The sequence below is a fragment of the Cylas formicarius genome, unplaced genomic scaffold, assembly GCF_029955315.1.
Source record: "Cylas formicarius isolate icCylForm1 unplaced genomic scaffold, icCylForm1.1 PGA_scaffold_7__23_contigs__length_41026272, whole genome shotgun sequence".
Lineage (NCBI taxonomy): Eukaryota > Metazoa > Arthropoda > Insecta > Coleoptera > Brentidae > Cylas > Cylas formicarius.
In genome coordinates this window covers 19,589,441-19,610,194 of record NW_026844352.1, presented here as the reverse complement: position 1 = coordinate 19,610,194, position 20,754 = coordinate 19,589,441, and the positions used below count along the sequence as shown (strand labels likewise).

The following is a 20,754-nucleotide window of genomic DNA, read 5'->3' as shown; positions in this document are numbered from 1 at the left end:
CAAATTATAAGTCGTAATTGATATTTGGTATAAAATTAACTTTTCATATAATCTTTTAAAATTATTTACACAATTCAAGTTAGTTTTATTGTTTTTGTCAACATTTAAATGAATCATATATATGTGTAAGTATTTCAAATAGACGATTTTCAATTTATTTACTAAAATTGCATGATAAATTTAAAATATTTTATTTACTTTTTTGACGGTAAATTTTTTTCATGTTATAATCCTGCAGATAAAAAACAAACCATCATTAACAATTTCCCTATAAGGAATGCCTTCAATCAGTTATTGAACATGGACCAACTGATAATTTCATCCAAAAAATTATCATCACTATTTTACAAAGGCTTATATCATCTAAATAAAAAGAAATAATTAAAAAATATATATATTTAAATGAATGAATGAAAACATGATAATTAATCTTAATTTTCTTTTAATATTTATATTATTATTCTTAATATGAAATATTAGTGTTTTAATGTGTTTCATTTATTTATGTATTTTTTAAATTATTCAAGTTTTTTAAATTTTAATTTTCTAATATTTCTTTTTGAATGTAAAATTTTCCATTTATTTCTCTCAATGAAAATTTATAAATTATTATATATTTCTAGGTGGACAATAAATCACTACCGACAACTTAGTTATGAAGAATATCATTCATCAATTATAAAAAAAAGAGACAATTTTATTAAATAAACGATCATTGAAACTTTGTAAGTATTCGTCGAGTCATCCAAGAAAATACTTCATTTAGACATAAATTTCAATTTAACAAGTAAGTTTTTTATATTCGTTTTATGTAACATAATAAGTTTTTCGAGTTTAACACAAGAAATGTAAAACATAAGTCTACACAATCTGTCAAACAAATTCGGTATTGTTTACAGATTCCTTTTTATTTCTTTTAAGAACATAAAGTGACGATAAGAAATGAAATAAAAGAAAAGTATAAAGAATAAAATATCGTTTATTTAAAAAATAATAATTCAAGTGAATATCACATGTGATATTAAAAATATTTATTACTACATAAATTACTTCCCTTCCTAAAGTATTATAATTAATGAAAAAGTAAAAGAAACAATAATAATGCGGATAAGTACAGATTATTTTTTCGATATATTTTTGCTTAATGATGTTTAAACATCTTCACGAAATTACCAAAAAACTACAATAATTTTCTAATATTTCATCGCATGTAATTGCCTAATAATATCATACATAATGTTGAGGTTGCAACATTCGGGTAATTCAAAGTCCAAAAGGTTTTCGCAAGCACTTTAATGACGTGACCTAATTATCGCCAACATGGTATGCCTTGCGTTTATAACCAAAATTATAATCACCTTTTGTACAACACACGTTTAACGTAAAGCAGGAACGAGATTTCACTCTACGAATAGAAAAATTAATAAATCCTTTCACAACAACATCGAAGGAAAACTCAATGAAAACGATTAATTGCCAGCAAGCGGGAGACGCTTCCCCCTTCTTGCCTTTTCTCATAACCTCAACCGTGTAACACGGGTTGCCAGCGTGCCTGGCGTCTAACATTTGAATTTATTTATTTGTTCGGTTTTCCCGAACATCCTGCCCCGCGTTGAAAGCCTTGCTTTCAAACTAATTTAATGAGCAAGCTCATTTTCATCATTTGGTAGGAGACATACCTTGGTAATGCTTCTGATGTATGTAGCATTTTTAGTTTTAATTTTGACTGTTCGCACCTTACCGTCAAGACTTGGGAATATCTCTATTACTCTGGCTAGTGGCCATTCTAGGGGTTTCAGGTTGTCTTCCTTAAATAAGACTACGTCGTTGACCTTTAAGTTTCGAATGGGACGTAGCCACTTCGGTTTGTTTTGAAGCAAATTAAGATACTCCTTGGACCATCGTTTCCAAAAAACCTGTTGAGCTTGAGTACAACGTTCATACCGCGAAAGTCTATTTTCAGCAATGTCAGACACATCTTTATCTGGAAAGGACGTTAAGCTATTTCCGATTAGAAAATGACCAGGTGTTAGACACGTACAGTCACTAGAGTCAGTAGAAATTGGTTGAAGCGGTCGCGAATTTAGAATGGCTTCTATTTGTGTAAGAATGGTGGTAAGCTCTTCGAATGTAAAATGAGAATTGCCAGCTATTCGTTGCAAATAATATTTAGTACTCTTTATGGCTGCCTCCCATAAGCCGCCATGATGTGGACTCTTCGGTGGAATAAACTTCCAATTAATCTCTCTAGTAACAAGGAAATTTTCTATGGACGCAGAAATTTGTTCATTTCTGAAGAAATCATACACTTCCTTTAGTTGATTGCGGGAACCTAAGAAATTTGTGGGATTGTCACTATATATCACTGAAGGACAACCTCTGCGGGAAATAAATCTCTTAAGTGTCATAATGAATGCATCTGTAGAAAGATTCGAAACTAGTTCTATATGTACAGCCTTGGTGACCATACAAACGAACACACAGATGTAAGATTTATTTAGGGAAGCTCTTTTCATTTTAGAAGACTTAGTAAAGAATGGGCCTCCTAAATCTACCCCCACCTTGGAAAATGGTCTAAAGGGTTGCGTGCGAATTATCGGAAGATTAGCCATTATTTGTTGGCAGGATTGTGCCTTGAATCTATAACATATGACGCACTTACGAATTATCCGTTTAATTTCTGTTAGGCCTCCAAGAGGCCAGAATCTTAAGCGAAAGTTGGAAAGAACCGTCTGCGCACCTGCATGGGAAAGTTTCAGATGTTCCTCCCTTAGCATTAATGAAACAACTAGATTTTTGGATGGAAGTAGCAACGGATGCCTTTGTTCATAAGGCAAGTCCGCATATGCCAACCTACCTCCCACTCTCAGGAGTCCAGAATTGTCTATAAAAGGAGATAATCTAAGAAGAACCTTATTGGAAATTACCTTATTGGACCTTAACTCGCGTAACTCTTGAACGAAATTTTGCTCTTGAAGAATTTTCACAATGAGTAACAAAGCTCCTTGAATTTCATCAACCTTAAGTGGACCAACAAATTTGGAACGTTTCGGATGAGCGTTATTAACAAACCGTAAACATGACGCAATAACTCTCTGTAGTTTCAAAAAGGAAGAGTACCTGGAGAAGATTGAATTCCAAAATTCTGTATTTGGATCCCCTCTGATAAAATGGAGTACAGTTTTCACCTTTCTTTCTTCTGGAATATTTATGAATGAGGTCCCTGTGAAATCAAAATCCTTAAGATTTAATTCAGTATTTCTTAGGAAATTTGGACCATTGAACCAGAACTCTGAATGTAGAATCTCATTTGGAGTCATCCCTCTAGAAAGAAGATCAGCAGGATTGTTTGACGAAGAAATATGTCTCCAATGAAAGCCCGACGTTAGTCGTTGAATTTCTGAAACTCGATTTGATACGAAAATAGACCATCTGGAAGAATGAGAATTTATCCAACACAATACTATCTGAGAATCGGTATAAAGATTTACACTATGAAAGGAGGTCTCATTACTTAGAACTGAAAGAATCTTTGACGTTAGGTTAGCTAGGAGGAGTGCTCCACAGAGCTCAAGACGAGGTAGGGTGATTGTTTTAATTGGTGCTACCCGACTCTTAGATGTTACCAAATTACAAGAAACAGTACCATCTGGATACAATGCTCGAACATAGATTGCAGCACCATAGGCCTTCAGACTTGCGTCGCAGAACCCATGCAGTTCGGCTCTATAAAACTGACCTGAAGAAAATATACATCTGGGAATTTTCAAATTGTACCCATTCTGAAAGAAGCTCAGGGGTGAGGTTTTCATCCCAGTCAATTTTAGAAATCCAGATCTTCTGCATGAAAATTTTTGCCAAGATAATAACGGGAGCAACGAGTCCTAATGGATCGAAAAGTTGAGCAATCTGAGAGAGAATGTGCCTTTTGGTAGTATGACCTTTCTCTGCTTTCTTCGGAAGAGTAATTGTAAATTGGTCACTGGTGGGATCCCATGCAATACCCAAAACCTTACTTGAACAACCTTCAGATTTAATATTATACACCTCTTGAGTGTTGTTGTGAATACTGGACTTCAAAAATTTACTACTGTTGGATGACCATTTATGAAGCTCAATATTAGCGGAGTTAAAAAGTGAAATTAGCTGTCTGTGAGTCTCCTTTAGATTTTCATAAGAACCAATTGTTGCGAGGATGTCATCAACGTAGCACTGCTGAAGAACTGCATTAGCAGCTAATGGAAATTTTTCCTTGTTTCGAATTGCAAGATCCTTTATTGTACGAGTAGCCAAGAATGGAGCACTGTTAGTACCATACGTTACTGTAAGGAGCTCTATACACCTAAGAGGATCATTGGAATTATCGCGCCACAAGATATTCTGCAGAAAAGTTTGCTCTGGAGAAACAAAAATCTTACGGAACATTTTTACGATGTCACAAGTTAGTACATATCTTGAACTTCGGAATCGAACCAGAATGTCAAACAACTCAGGTTGCACGGAAAACCCTTTGAACATTATATCATTTAACGAAACTCCGCTGGAGGTCTTCATTGAAGCATCAAACACCACTCTCAACCTTGTACTAGTACTTTCATCTCTCAGGACACAATGGTGTGGCAGGAAGTATTTATTATAACCATTTTCATTTTGATATTGAAGTGGAATATACTTAGCATGGCCAAGGGAAATATACTCATCTATGAAACATTTATACATTGTGAAAAGCTCTGGATTTCTCTCAAACCGTTTTTCTAAATTTAGAAATCTCCTTTTTGCCAACCAAAATGAATCACCAAGTTTTAAGTGATCAGTGAGACTCTTTAAAGGAAGATTTACTTGAAACGAACCATTTGGAAGAATCTTGAATGAATTTAGAAAATTTTGTTCAGCTAACTCATTCTCCGGGGATCAAATCTTAATTTGAGAAAAGACTTCTTCTATTTTCCAGAAATTTTGAAGCAAGGAATCTGTAGCAGAATGATAAGTGGATAAGGATGTTTCAGGTTCTGAAATCTCATTAGAACTTTCAATGTATGAAATACATTCGCTAGGAAGGGGTCCTCCAATTATGTGACCTAGTTTTGTGTCGAGTGTAAGGAAGCTATCACGAATTCGAATAATACGCCCCGTTAATAATTGATAATAAACGTCAGTGCCTAGAAGCAAATCTACTTGAGAAGGGATGAAGAACTCTGGATCTGCTAGCCTAATATTTTTTGGAATTTTAATTTTGTCTCTGTCTAGCAGAACTTGTGGAAGTTTTCTAGTTATTTTTTCTAAAATCAGACATTTAACTTGTACATGAAAATTGTCTCTGAAAACTGAGTAAATTGTGAACGTTACCACTTCATTAGCTCGCATAATGCTTTCTCCTACTCCACTAATTTTAATTGTTTCTCTTTGTGGAATTAACTTAAGTTGTTTAACTCAAGAATTTGAGCACAAGCTGGTGGTACTACATGAATCAAGTACTGCCCTTATATTGCAATGTTTACCATTGTAACTCAAAGTCCTTACTATAGCTGTAGCTAAAAGAACTTCATAACCCTGTAAATTCGTGGAGTATACTAATTGTTCGAAATTTTGAAGAGGTTCGGTGTAAGAAGGCTGATCGATTGTATGAGACTCTATTAGTCAATTTCTTTGATTTAAAGGTTGCCCTCTTGAAGTCTGAATGTTCTCATTTGAATTAGAACAATTACTTGCTCTCGAAATAAAGCGCGATCTATACTGGGAATTCATATTTTCATTATTATGTTTGAGTCTAAATGGTCACGATTAGAAAAATGTAAATTTTCATTTTGAGAATAATTAGCGTCACTATGCATTAATGTGTGGTGAAATCTTCAACAAGAACGTACCATGCAACCAGTGGATTTACAATTTTTAACAGAATGACCATATGCGAGGCAATTGAAACATAATTTTTCGTTTTTTACAAAATCCGTTTTCTATTGATTACTCAACTGACTAAAGGTTTGACATTTATAAATCGTGTGACCAGAAATTTTGCAATATAAACAGCGTTTACTATTTGATTGTGCCGAAAGATGACTAATTTTATTGTTATTCGGGGAGGAAGCTCTGCCTTTCTGGGTGGAGAAAGATGGTCGATTGTCTGAAATGTTTTGGCAAACATGAACGTTGTGAAAACTTTGCGGTCTTCTCTGACCTTTGCCTTTATTTAAATCGGGAATTTCTGCATTCTCCATTAAGTCACACCTTTTCTCTAAAAACTTCAAAAACTTGTCTAGTGTAGGAAATGTTTGAGGATCAATTTCTTGGTCAAAAGCTCTACGAGTAGTGGAATCTAGACCCAAGGAACAAATATAAATAATGGTCAAGTCCCATGTATCCCCTTTCAAATTTTTAATTGAATTTATGTTTTGGGTTATAAAACTCAGATACTGTCTAGAATTCATGGAATGAGTCTTTCTTAAGGAGGGACTATCTAGCAAACTCTGAAAATGCGCATACACCATTGGAAGTTGTTTATCATACCTTTTTTTTAAGAATATTAATTGCTGTGTCAAAATTTGAACCTTCTAAAGTAAGACTTTCTATCAAGCTAAGTGCTTCACCAAGCAAGTAAGATTTCAGATAAACTAATTTGTCGAAGTTAGAAATTTCCGAGTTATTTATAATGCATTTTTCGAAAATCTGATAAAAACTATTCCACCCTGTAATATCGCCTGAAAACTGAGGAATGTTTAGTTCGGGAAGTCGAATTTTTTGTGAAGTTTGTGAAACTGTAGGCTGAACTTCAGAACTGTTAAAAGGGATTTCATTTTGATGAGCAGTTTGGAATAATTTGATTTTTGTTTGTAACTGAGACTAAAATATTTTTCCTCATATGAGGCTCTTTCTAGGTCATCTATATCAGATAATATATCGATCTCATCTTGAATTTGACAGAACTTTTGGAATGCAGTTTCTAAAGCCTTTAATCTAATCTCTAAATCTTCAAATGTAGCTACATCTCCATTGTTTTGCAACCAATTATCAATTCGTGTAATGGTACCTTTTACCGAAGCTCTCTTTTTTATTAGGGTCTCCATCTAGAATTTAGTTTATAGATTATTAACGTAAAGGAAATCTCGTTGTACAAACTTGAATTCAAATACAAATATAGAAATAACAATTATTGGGGAATAAAACAAAGTGTCTCTACTCACAAATCTTGAGAAAAGGAATTTCTTAGGAAAAGATTGTATTAAGTTACCACACTGTAACTGCAAAGAGGAGAAATCTAGTCATTTGAGTCACCAACAATGTTTGAAATACTGTACCACCTTCGACACTACATGGAAAAGAAACAGATTGTAAACAAAGGATGGATCTGACCTTGTTTTTCCCGGCTGGAACTGCTTCGGCGTACACCTTATGCACTTTCAAATTTGAATTTGGACTGGAACTGAACTCGGGCTCCTACTACTTACTACTTTCTCACATATGCTTCGAAACCAAGCGACTCCTCCGTTCTAGGACCAATTTTCTTACACTGTGGACAGCAAATCGTGGCCTTGGACTGGAACTAAACTTGAAATAACCATTGAAACTAATGGACTCCGCTCATCGAAACTAGTGGACTGTAGAATTGTGGATTTGGACTCAAACTGAACTTTATTTCACGCTGATCCGGCTCGAACACGACCAACAAATGTTGAGATTGCAACATCCGGGTAATTCAAATTCCAAAAGGTTTTCGCAAGCACTTTAATGACGTGACCTAATTATCGCCAACATGCCTTGCGTTTATAACCAAAATTATAATCACCTTTTGTACAACACACGTTTAACGTAAAGCAGAAACGAGATTTCACTCTACGAATAGAAAAATTAATAAATCCTTTCACAACAACATCGAAGGAAAACTCAATGAAAACGATTAATTGCCAGCAAACGGGAGACGCTTCCCCCTTCTTGCCTTTTCTCATAACTTCAACCGTGTAACACGGGTTGCCAGCATGCCTGGCGTCTAACATTTGAATTTATTTATTTGTTCGGTTTTCCCGAACACATAATATCACATAATTGCCAAATTCGTGAAATTACCAATATGACATATTTTAATTCTAACGTGAAATTTGTGACGTCATTGACAGTTGCGACGTTATCCAATACGGTTCTGCAGTGCCCTTCCGAATTTGAATCTATGGTAGATACAACCACATTCGAAACGAAGAAGAGACGTAGAAGACACCGAGATGATTCTGTGGTGGAGCATTGCACGCGGCGTTTTAACCTCCGTTCGCTCCTTGTTCACTTGACGAAAAGCGAAAATTAAATTTTGAGCGTCCTCAATAGTTCGCGTAAAATTCATTGCGAAAGCCTACCTGTTTCTTGTTGGCCGATGTACCAGGCTACCTGGCCTTGCATTGCTTCCAGTTTTTCTTTCATATCATCACCATTTATAAAACAGGTGAATACGCGTTTTTTGGTTGTCATTTTAGTAGTAATGATGGGTGTCGTATCTCACAAGATGCACTGTAGGATGGGTACACTTTGGACACACGTCAAGGAGTTTTACTTTGTTTATCCAATACTGTTGTAGCTGATATTTGTATTTGCGGGCGTAATTACACTTTGAACACACGATTTTTTTGGAGTAGAAGAAATAATTTCTCGGCGGTGTGACGTTCATTATTAAACTGAAATGTTATTGTGTGTTCCGGATGTTTTATTAATAGCATTATCAACGGATATTCTTATCTATTTCCTGTCCCCCGCGCCTTCGGTACGTACGCCTCCCTGCCGGTGACGTTTGCGTCACTTGGTTGGCACCACGGACCACGGTTAGGTTGGCACCACGGACCACGGTTTGGTTAATTTGGCACCACGGACAACGATCGGGGGCTACGCCCCCGTGCGGGCGGGGGGCCCCCGAACGGCACGCGGGCGAACGGCGCGCGCGACATCTAGCAGCAACGGGACGGAACCGACTGTACATAATTAGCTCGGCATTAAAGTGACCGTTCAACGACGGACGGGTTTTCACGGCAGCCCCCCCGAGATGGCGGGGGGGGCTGCCGGTGGGGTCCCCGAACGGCACGCGGGCGAACTGACAAAGACAACGGTTTGGTTGGCACCACGGACCACGGTTGGCACCACTGACGACGGTTTGGTAAGGTTTGGGCGAGTGACCTATGGGCGAACGGCCAGAACACAAAAAGAAGAAGACCATGGCAGAGTGGTCCATGGGCGGGTGGCCAATGGGTCCTGTGTGAAAGAAGAAGATCAGTGGGCGGGGGGGCCATGGCCGGGAAGCCAAAAAGTGAGGTTATGTGGGCCTGGATGTCCCTTTATTCATCTACATGCAAGGCCAGGTAGGCAATGGTATGAAAAAGCATCGGAGATGGGGCTCCATTGTAATCCAAAAACCTTTATAAATATCTTCCATTTAATCGCGCATAAAGTCGAGATACATAGAATAGAGCTCTGGGTTTCGAGAAAGACGCTTTTTCAGCGACAACAAGCTAAGATTCTGGGTGTTTAAAGGGTAGGGATGCGATAAATCTACCACTCTTGTTCCTGCGGGTCGTATTTGCGAAAATAGTCTCACACCTTTCGTCCTCCGGGGAAGCGGGATGCTTAGTCGGTATGCTTTCTACTTCCCAGAATTTCAGAAAATAAGTATCTAAGCCAATACTGCTGCAACATGACGTAACAGTCGACAAATTATTCAACGAGTTTTGTACCTTTCCTATTAGTTTCTAAAGCAGATGGATGACCGGACGCACCTGGGATGCGTCCAGCGACTAGGATTTGACCAGTTAATCGCCAATTACAAGATCTACAACACCGGGAATATGGTAATTGCGGTCAGCCAACTCCAGATTTTTTAAATTTTCTCTGCCAGCGTTATCGAGTTGGATTGCAGGTCTGTCAGTACATAGCTGTGGTACGACAATGGCATCGAACGAAAGTAGAGGAGTTGCTTGATTTTGTGATTTAATGGTGCATCGAGTTAATCCTTTTGAAGTTTGACTGGTCATGCCTTTTAGGCCGTGAATGGGCACAGCTTCAACCTGCGTAAACACGTCGTAGTGCGACGACACCCCCAAAGCCTCACAAAAAAAAAAGAAAAAGCGAAGAAACGGTTCAGCAGCAGCAGCAGCAGCATACCGGCTCATCCTCTTCCTCCTCCGGTTGGTTCGATACGTTTATCGACGACGAAGAAAGAAGGGTGGTATGCGAAGCGTTCCAGTTGAAAATGGTTTTAGAGTCGCAACTGGTGCGAAACGAGGACCGGATCAAAGAGACTGAAACTAAAATTGCCCTGCTGCAGAGCGAGTTACAAGTGGCGCGCCTTCACTCCGACGAATGCAGAAAAAAACTTAAACATTTTGCAAGTTTAGCATCCTCTCTGCCCGCATCAATCCCATAGTTTTTTTTTTAATTTTAAAAATATTATCGATGTTGATGTAAATAAAAAAAATCTTTAGTGTTTTTTTTATTTAGACACACATACACTCCTCCAAACAACAACAACAACTAGAACAACACCTGTTGAATCGGAAGTGAAAAAAAAATACATATACATTTTACATTAGAATAAAAAAAAGACTAACATAAGCCTAATTTTTACAAATATTTTTTATTATTAGGTCGCAATGAATATGTGTGTTTCTATTACTCTTGAGGCATGTTGAGGATTTGTGATATCATTAATAGTTGAGAGATTATTCAATGCATTCTTATAACCTTAGAATACATAAAGAATCTATAAGAGTTACATCTATGGTAAAACGTCAATTTGCAAAGACTAACCATAGAAAATTTTGGAAACATGTTAAATTTCAGCAAAGCTATCTTCTATTGTATAAAGAATATATCTCGAAGATTGTTTTTTAAATAGAAACTAATATATTCTATAATAAATGAAAGGTATGTAATGTTTAAACTTATTGTTTATATTACTGTTTCTAACCTCTATTTGTTTTTCAGTTATAGAAAGATTCCACAATTTACCCTAAAATGGAATTATATAGAATATGAACAAGATAAATTATAAAGTATATATTGATATTACACAACTTTTAAAAGTTTCATTGTCAAGAATCATTATAATTCGTTTAAAATGATTTTTATCGGATATGGATATTGGTATTGATATTGAAGGGAGGCGCTCGTGGGCGTCCAAGCATTTAGGCCACCAGACCGCTCTAGAGAATGTCCAAAATGCCACCCTTTCTATAGAAGGTTAGCAACTTCTTTAGTCTAGTAATACCATGCGCTGAATCCCGATCGATCAGGGTCATTCGGAAGACTCCCAATCTTGCTCATGTTAAAGCAAAGCACTCGGTAAGCAGAAAATACGAGGCTTTCTCCCTTTTTATGCAATCGGATATGGGTAAAGATAATTTATAAATTTTGACGACTGAAAATTACTGTTTCATTGAAAGAATTGTAGTTACTTTTATATCAAGGAAATATCAGGTGAATGATTATATCATGTTTAAAAATATTTATCATTTTTAGATTGAATTTTTATGTTTAGTAGAGTTTTACAATTTTAAATTTCATTTACTGGAAAATTTCGATTATACATTTTTGCTGATGAAAATATTAATTATTGATTGCCATATTAAGATTATGATTTGTCTGAAATTTAATTGTTAGTAATTTATAATAATGAAAGAAAGAAAATTAAACATTGTTTTAATTTATCAATGAATATATTATCATTACCATTGATTAGTTATTAAAGATACATTTTAAAATGAATTTCATAAAATAATAACTTTGAATATACTTTTGTTTTTCAGGTCTTTTAATTTATTGTTTTTTATTTTCAGTAAATATGAAACTCCAAAATTAATACAAACAAGGAACTATCATCATGAAAAATCGTTACATTTCAACTGAGATGGTTTGAATCAAAGATAAATAAATGTGTCTCATAAAGTTATATTAATTAAAAATTGTTATCTAATGTAATGAAATTTAGTTATTTTTACTTTAAATCACCATCCAAATTATTAGAAATTATGATAGACCCAACTACAGTCAAATGATGGTAAGAAAACATACATGTCTATAAATTTCAAGATTCTAAAAATATCGTTGATGATCGCATAAAGAACGTATTACTGGAATTTATTTCATAAAGAAACATAAAAGGTATTTAATATAACAATCTTAATTTTTATGTGATAATAATTTCCATAATCCCTAATTTATTATTGTTTTGTCTCCGATGGTTGCAGGATTTAAGAATTTGTGGAAAAATAATTAATGCAATACAAAAACCAGATGTTTTATCATAAAGAATATTTTCATTTTGACTAAAATAGTTTTCATTAAATGTAAATGAAGATACAATATTTATTTTAGAAAATATATCAAATTAAATTCAATAATTATTTTACATATTATCCTATATTTTCAAGCTGAAAAACAAATATATACAAAGCGTAAATCTACACCATCTATCAAGCAATTTCGAAATTACGGATTCCTTTTTCTTTAAGAAAATAATGTAAAAGATTACAAATTACTTTCAAATATATTTTCCAACATATTTTCCAATAACAATACCTAAACATCATGATGAAATCAACAAAAATTGTAATGCCTTTGTATATAATTACTTCATTTATCCAATCAACAATAATATTACATAATCTTAATTCTAACATTAATTATGACAATTTTAAATTTATGACGTCATCAACAGTTGTAGGATTATTTGATGCGGTTTTACAATGCCCATCCGAGTTTCAAACTATGGTAAACGCGAACACAGTTAAACGTAGAAAATGTCAAAATGGGTACGTGTCGACGAATTTTTAAATTATGGCATGTCGTCGTCAATTGCGTGAAAAAATGCGTCACTGGGATTTATTTCCAAGAGAAACAAATACATTTTACAAATTAAAGGTATTTAATATAACATTTTTAATTTTTATGCGATATTATTTTTCATAACCTCTAAAATTTTTATGTGATAATAATTTCCATAATCTTTAATTTGTTATTGTTTTGTCTCCGATGGTTGCAGGATTTAAGAATTTGTGGAAAAATAATTAATGCAATACAAAAATCAGATGTTTTATCATAAAAAATCTTTTCATTTTGACTAAAATAGTTTTCATTAAATGTAAAAGAAGATACAATATTTTTGTAATATTTTGTCGTATGTGATTTTATTTTTTATAACCTCTAATTTATTTTTATTTCATTTGTGATGATTATAGAATTTGAGAATTTGCGACAAATAATTGATACAATACATTATTTTATTAAATTAAATACATTATTTGGATAAAGAAATTTTAATTTAACAAGTAAGTCTTTAATATTTATTTTATAAAATATATCAAATTAAAATCAATAATTATTTTACATAGTATCCTATATTTTCAAGCTGAAAAACAAATATATACAAAGCATAAATCTACGCCATTTATCAAGCAATTTCGAAATTACAGATTCCTTTTTACTTCTTTAAGAAAATAATGTAAAAGATTACAAATTACTTTTAAATATATTTTCCAATAACAATATCTAAACATCATGATGAAATTAACAAAAATTGTAATGTCTTTGTACATAATTACTTCATTTATCCAATCAACAATAATAATACATAATCTTAATTCTAATATTAATAATGACAATTTTAAATTTATGACGTCATCAACAGTTGTAGGATTATTTGATGCGGTTTTACAATGCCCATCCGAGTTTCAAACTATGGTAAACGCGAACACAGTTAAACGTAGAAAATGTCAAAATGGGTACGTGTCGACGAATTTTTAAATTAAAGGTATTTAATATAACATTTTTAATTTTTATGCCATATTATTTTTCATTACCTCTAATTCATAATCGTTTTGTTTCCTATGGTTACCCCCTAAAAAAAAAAACTGACGTCCCAGGTAACAAATTAGACCATTGAAGAACCGCTTAGAAGAGGGTAGTTTAACAGCAAAAATTATCATCAATGAGTTATCAATAAAACGACTTCTGATAACTTTGGAAATTTGGAAAAAAATTATCTAAGTAAAATATTATTCGGATAAATGGATAGAAACACAGGTAAAGTTTTATCATGTTCAAATTATAAGTCGTAATTGATATTTGGTATAAAATTAACGTTTCATATAATCTTTTATAATTATTTACACAATTCAAGTTAGTTTTATTGTTTTTGTCAACATTTAAATGAATCATATATATGTGTAAGTATTCAAATAGACGATTTTCAATTTATTTACTAAAATTGCATGATAAATTTAAAATATTTTATTTACTTTTTTGACGGTAAATTTTTTTCATGTTATAATCCTGCAGATTAAAAACAAACCATCATTAACAATTTCCCTATAAGGAATGCCTTCAATCAGTTATTGAACATGAACCAACTGATAATTTCATCCAAAAAATTACCATCACTATTTTACAAAGGCTTATATCATCTAAATAAAAAGAAATAATTAAAAAATATATATATTTAAATGAATGAATGAAAACATGATAATTAATCTTAATTTTCTTTTAATATTTATATTATTATTCTTAATATGAAATATTAATGTTTTAATGTGTTTCATTTATTTATGTATTTTTTAAATTATTCAAGTTTTTTAAATTCTAATTTTCTAATATTTCTTTTTGAATGTAAAATTTTCCATTTATTTCTCTCAATGAAAATGTAAAAATTATTATATATTTCTAGGTGGACAATAAGTCACTACCGACAACTTAGTTATGAAGAATATCATTCATCAATTATAAAAAAAAGAGAGACAATTTTATTAAATAAACGATCATTGAAACTTTGTAAGTATTCGTCGAGTCATCCAAGAAAATACTTCATTTAGACATAAATTTCAATTTAACAAGTAAGTTTTTTATATTCGTTTTATGTAACATAATAAGTTTTTCGAGTTTAACACAAGAAATGTAAAACATAAGTCTACACAATCTGTCAAACAAATTCGGTATTGTTTACAGATTCCTTTTTATTTCTTTTAAGAACATAAAGTGACGACAAGAAATGAAATAAAAGAAAACTATAAAGAATAAAATATCGTTTATGTAAAAAATAATAATTCAAAAATATTTATTACTACATAAATTACTTCCCTTCCTAAAGTATTATAATTAAGGAAAAAGTAAAAGAAAAATAGATATTTTTGCATAATGATGTTTAAACATCTTAACGAAATTACCAAAAAACTACAATAATTTTCTAATATTTCATCGCATGTAATTGCCTAATAATATCATACATAATATCACATAATTGCCTAATTCGTGAAATTACCAATATGACATATTTTAATTCTAACGTGAAATTTGTGAAGTCATTGACAGTTGCGACGTTATCCAATACGGTTCTGCAGTGCCCATCCGAATTTGAATCTATGGTAGATACAACCACATTCGAACACGAAGAAGAGACGTAGAAGACACCGAGATGATTCTGTGGTGGAGCATTGCACGCGGCGGTTTAACCTCCGTTCGCTCCTTGTTCACTTGACGAAAAGCGAAAATTAAATTTTGAGCGTCCTCAATAGTTCGCGTAAAATTCATTGCGAAAGCCTACCTGTTTCTTGTTGGCCGATGTACCAGGCTACCTGGCCTTGCATTGCTTCCAGTTTTTCTTTCATATCATCACAATTTATAAAACAGGTGAATACGCGTTTTTTGGTTGTCATTTTAGTAGTAATGACGGGTGTCGTATCTCACAAGATGCACTGTAGGATGGGTACACTTTGGACACACGTCAAGGAGTTTTACTTTGCTTATCCAATACGGTTGTAGCTGATATTTGTATTTGCGCGCGTAATTATACTTTGAACACACGATTTTTTTGGAGTAGACGAAATAATTTCTCGGCGGTGTGACGTTCATTATTAAACTGAAATGTTATTGCGTGTTCCGGATGTTTTATTAATAGCATTATCAACGGATATTCTTATCTTATTTACGCCTCCCTGCCGGTGACGTTTGCGTCACTTGGTTGGCACCACGGACGACGGTTGGCACCACGGACCACGGTTAGGTTGGCACCACGGTTTGGTTAATTTGGCACCACTGACAACGATCGGGGTCTACGCCCCCGCGCGGGCGGGGGGCCACCGAACGGCACGCGGGCGAACGGCGCGCGCGACATCTAGCAGCAACGGGACGGAACCGACGGTACATAATTAGCTCGGCATTAAAGTGACCGTTCAACGACGGACGGGTTTTCACGGCAGCCCCCCCGAGATGGCGGGGGTCCCCGAACGGCACGCGGGCGAACGGACAAAGACAACGGTTTGGTTGGCACCACGGACTACGGTTGGCACCACTGACGACGGTTTGGTAAGGTTTGGGCGAGTGACCTATGGCGAACGGCCAGAACACAAAAAGAAGAAGACCATGGCCGAGTGGTCCATGGGCTGGTGGCCAATGGGTCCAGGGTAAAAGAAGAAGACCCGTGGGCGGAGGGGCCGTGGCAGGGAAGCCAAAAAGTGAGGTTATGTGGGCCTGGATGTCCCTTTATTCATCTACATGCAAGGCCAGGTAGGCAATGGTATGAAAAAGCATCGGAGATGTGGCTCCATTGTAATCCAAGAACCTTTATAAATATCTTTCAGGTAATCGCGCATAAAGTCGAGATACATAGAATAGAGCTCTGGGTTTCGAGAAAGACGCTTTTCCAGCGACAACAAGCTAAGATTCTGGGTGTTTAAAGGGTAGGGATGCGATAAATCTACCACTCTTGTTCCTGCGGGTCGTATTTGCGAAAATAGTCTCACACCTTTCGTCCTCCGGGGAAGCGGGATGCTTAGTCGGTATGCTTTCTACTTCCCAGAATTTCAGAAAATAAGTATCTATGCCAATACTGCTGCAACATGACGTAACAGTCGACAAATTATTCAACTAGTTTTGTACCTTTCCTATTAGTTTCTAAAGCAGATGGATGACCGGACGCACCTGGGATGCGTCCAGCGAGTAGGATTTGACCAGTTAATCGCCAATTACAAGATCTACAACACCGGGAATATGGTAATTGCGGTCAGCCAACTCCAGATTTTTTAAATTTTCTCTGCCAGCGTTATCGAGTTGGATTGCAGGTCTCTCAGTACATAGCTGTGGTACGACAATGGCATCGAACGAAAGTAGAGGAGTTGCTTGATTTTGTGATTTAATGGTGCATCGAGTTAATCCTTTTGAAGTTTGACTGGTCATGCCTTTTAGGCCGTGAATGGGCACAGTGTAAAGCTTCAACCTGCGTAAACATGTCGTAGTGCGACGACACCCCCAAAGCCTCACAAAAAAAAAAGAAAAAGCGAAGAAACGGTTCAGCAGCAGCAGCAGCAGCAGCATACCGGCTCATCCTCCTCCTCCTCCGGTTGGTTCGATACGTTTATCGACGACGAAGAAAGAAAGGTGGTATGCGAAGCGTTCCAGTTGAAAATGGTTTTAGAGTCGCAGCTGGTGCGAAACGAGGACCGGATCAAAGAGACTGAAACTAAAATTGCCCTGCTGCAGAGCGAGTTACAAGTGGCGCGCCTTCACTCCGACGAATGCAGAAAAAAACTTAAACATTTTGCAAGTTTAGCATCCTCTCTGCCCGCATCAGTCCCATAGTTTTTTTTTTTAATTTTAAAAATATTATCGATGTTGATGTAAATAAAAAAAATCTTTAGTGTTTTTTTTATTTAGACACACATACACTCCTCCAAACAAGAACAACAACTAGAACAAAACCTGTTGAATCGGAAGTGAAAAAAAAAACATATACATTTTACATTAGAATAAAAAAAAGACTAACATAAGCCTAATTTTTACAAATATTTTTTATTATTAGGTCGCAATGAATATGTGTGTTTCTATTACTCTTGAGGCATGTTGAGGATTTGTGATGTCATTAATAGTTGAGAGATTAGTCAATGCATTCTTATAACCTTAGAATACATAAAGAATCTATAAGAGATACATCTATGGTAAAACGTCAATTTGCAAACACTAACCATAGAAAATTTTGGAAACATGTTAAATTTCAGCAAAGATATCTTCTATTGTGTAAAGAATATATCTCGAAGATTGTTTTTTAAATAGAAACTAATATATTCTATAATAAATGAAAGGTATGTAATGTTTAAACTTATTGTTTATATTACTGTTTCTAACCTCTATTTGTTTTTCAGTTATAGAAAGATTCCACAATTTACCCTAAAATGGAATTATATAGAATATGAACAAGATAAATTATAAAGTATATATTGATATTACACAACTTTTAAAAGTTTCATTGTCAAGAATCATTATAATTCGTTTAAAATGATTTCTATCGGATATGGATATTGGTATTGATATTGAAGGGAGGCGCTCGTGGGCGTCCAAGCATTTAGGCCACCAGACCGCTCTAGAGAACGTCCAAAATGCCACCCTTTCTATAGAAGGTTAGCAACTTCTTTAGTCTAGTACTACCATGCGCTAAATCCCGATCGATCAGGGTCGTTCCGAAGACTCCCAATCTTGCTCATGTTAAAGCAAAGCACTCGGTAAGCAGAAAATACGAGGCTTTCTCCCTTTTTATGCAATCGGATATGGGTAAAGATAATTTATAAATTTTGTCGACTGAAAATTACTGTTTCATTGAAAGAATTGTAGTTACTTTTATATTAAGGAAATATCAGGTGAATGATTAAATCATGTTTAAAAATATTTATCATTTTTAGATTGAATTTTTATGTTTAGTAGAGTTTTACAATTTTAAATTTGATTTACTGGAAAATTTCGATTATACATTTTTGCTGATGAAAATATTAATTATTGATTGCCGTATTAAGATTATTATTTGACTGAAATTTAATTTACTGTTTCTAACCTCTTTGTTTTCAGTTATAGAAAGATTCCACAATTTACTCTAAAATGGAATTATATAGAATATGAACAAGATAAATTATAAAGTATATTGTAAAGGGTTGGGGGAAGGTGGTTGTAAATCACCCTCAAACACAAACAAAACAATATATCGGTAACGCGTCTAAGTGATAAATCCCGCTTAGCAATAAATTTATCCATTTCCGACATTGTAAATCGCTTTGTAAACAAATGCACTCCTAAGTCTCGAAACAAAGTACCCACGTAAATTAAAAGGAAGAAGAATTTGAGCACGCAGAAAATATGCTTAGAACGAATCAAATAAAAAGGCCGCAATTCGAAACGACGGTAAACACTTTTTATTAAACCGCTTTTTTGCGCTCCAAACTTTACACGTTTTTTGCTAACCTGTTCACGATAGCGAACATGTATTTAAATTACTAAAGTTTGTGAATGACTATAAAAATCCAAAAGACTGATTCTGATTTGGGGAGAAGGACCAATATGTAAAGGGTTGGGGGAAGGTGGTTGTAAATCACCCTCAAAATTTAAACGAGAAAGAGCGGCAAGAAAACGGTAGGACATACAACACCCGAAACGGTTAATCACCCACCTTGATGGTTTCCCGCGTCGTCGTCTGCCCGGCCGGGTCTTCTTAGGGGTATTTTCTGGAGGGTTGGGGGTGGTAAGGACCACAACACAGCGCGGGGTTCTCGCGAACCGGTCACAGAAGAGAGATTAGTTTTTCGTGGTTCGCACTACGGACGCTCACGCAAGTCTGTCTTTTCGCGCGGCTTAACCAAGGTTGGGTATGGTGGGGGTGTTGTATACACAGCGCGAAAATAAAAAGTTAACCCAAAACAAAAAAAAATTATGAAGTTACCGAAAAATGTTATTCATCCCTTAACATTCCGGCCTCCCAAAAATACCCAATTTTTCCCATAAACTTATCCTATACTATATACACGGTTGCCCCTTGAACAGGTTAACAGTTAGGGACAAAAGATAATTTGACCAAAGGTCGATCGAAAGTGCCTTTGGCCGTGTGTACTTGCACAACGCGAATTTTCTTGTCGGAACTGGGGTACAAGCGCGTGATGCGGCCCAGAAGCCACTTTAACGGGGGGAGGTTCTCGTCTTTAATTAAAACCAACTGACCAACTTTTGGGGGGTTAGTCGTGGTGTTCCACTTGTGCCGTTGCTGCAGCTGGTGGAGGTATTCCCGATGCCATCTGTCCCAGAAGTGCTGATGCAACTGCTGCATGAGCTGCCAACGAGTGAGTCTGTTAGTGTTCAGATTAGCTAAAGGGTCGTCGGGAGGGGCAGATAGGGGCTCCAGGGTCAGAAAATGCCCAGGAGTAAGGCTATGCAAATCGTTTGGGTTGGAACTCAAACTACATAATGGGCGGGAATTCAGTATGGATTCCACCTGAGTTAACACTGTCGACATTTCCTCGAAAGTCAGGATTTGAGAGCCTATCACACGAAACAAATGGGTCTTTACCGACTTGACGCCGGCCTCCCAAAGACCTCCAAAGTGAGGACTGGAGGGTGGGTTGAAGTGCCAGCGCACCTCACACTGGTCGGCGGACTGCTGGCAATACTGTACCAACAACTGGTTAGCACCGACAAAATTTCTACCCTGATCACTATACATGTCAGTGCAACGCCCGCGGCGAGCGACAAAGCGCCGAAAAGCGGCCAAGAATGCGTCTGAGCTGAGTTCAGAAGCCAATTCCAAATGGATGGCTTTGGTAGCCATGCAAACGAATAGGCAAATGTAAGCCGCCTGAGTCTTAGCGCCGCGCCTTCGCGCCAGGGTAATGGAAATTGGACCGTCGAAATCGACACCGGTATGCGCGAATGGCTTGACCTGCGATACACGAACGGGGGGTAAATCAGCCATGAATGGCTGTACACAAG

At 35.5% G+C, this 20,754-nt stretch overlaps 1 protein-coding gene and 1 long non-coding RNA gene across 3 annotated transcripts; one reads left to right on the top strand and one right to left on the bottom strand.

The window, feature by feature from the left end:
- Window positions 1–10,833: 10,833 nt before the first annotated feature.
- On the top strand, window positions 10,834–17,395 carry LOC132705167 (uncharacterized). 2 transcript variants are annotated; one of them, XR_009619348.1, is made up of 8 exons: window positions 10,834–10,890; window positions 10,951–11,205; window positions 11,802–12,022; window positions 12,683–12,885; window positions 14,687–16,531; window positions 16,596–16,793; window positions 16,906–17,016; window positions 17,076–17,395. It is a non-coding gene; the product is annotated as an uncharacterized LOC132705167 (long non-coding RNA). The 2 variants fall into 2 exon arrangements; XR_009619349.1 differs by lacking the exons at window positions 10,834–10,890; window positions 10,951–11,205; window positions 11,802–12,022; window positions 12,683–12,885 and adding an exon at window positions 13,663–13,774 and having other exon boundaries at window positions 16,596–17,016.
- Window positions 17,396–19,816: 2,421 nt separating this feature from the next.
- Window positions 19,817–20,737, bottom strand: LOC132705080 (uncharacterized). The gene has a single exon (XM_060675510.1). It carries the CDS (start codon window positions 20,735–20,737, stop codon window positions 19,817–19,819), a length of 921 nt encoding a protein of 306 aa, XP_060531493.1.
- Window positions 20,738–20,754: the final 17 nt, after the last annotated feature.

Excerpts from the sequence above, each read along its gene's own strand:
- LOC132705080 (XM_060675510.1), bottom strand. The coding sequence starts at position 20,737 with ATGGCTGATTTACCCCCCGTTCGTGTATCGCAGGTCAAGCCATTCGCG.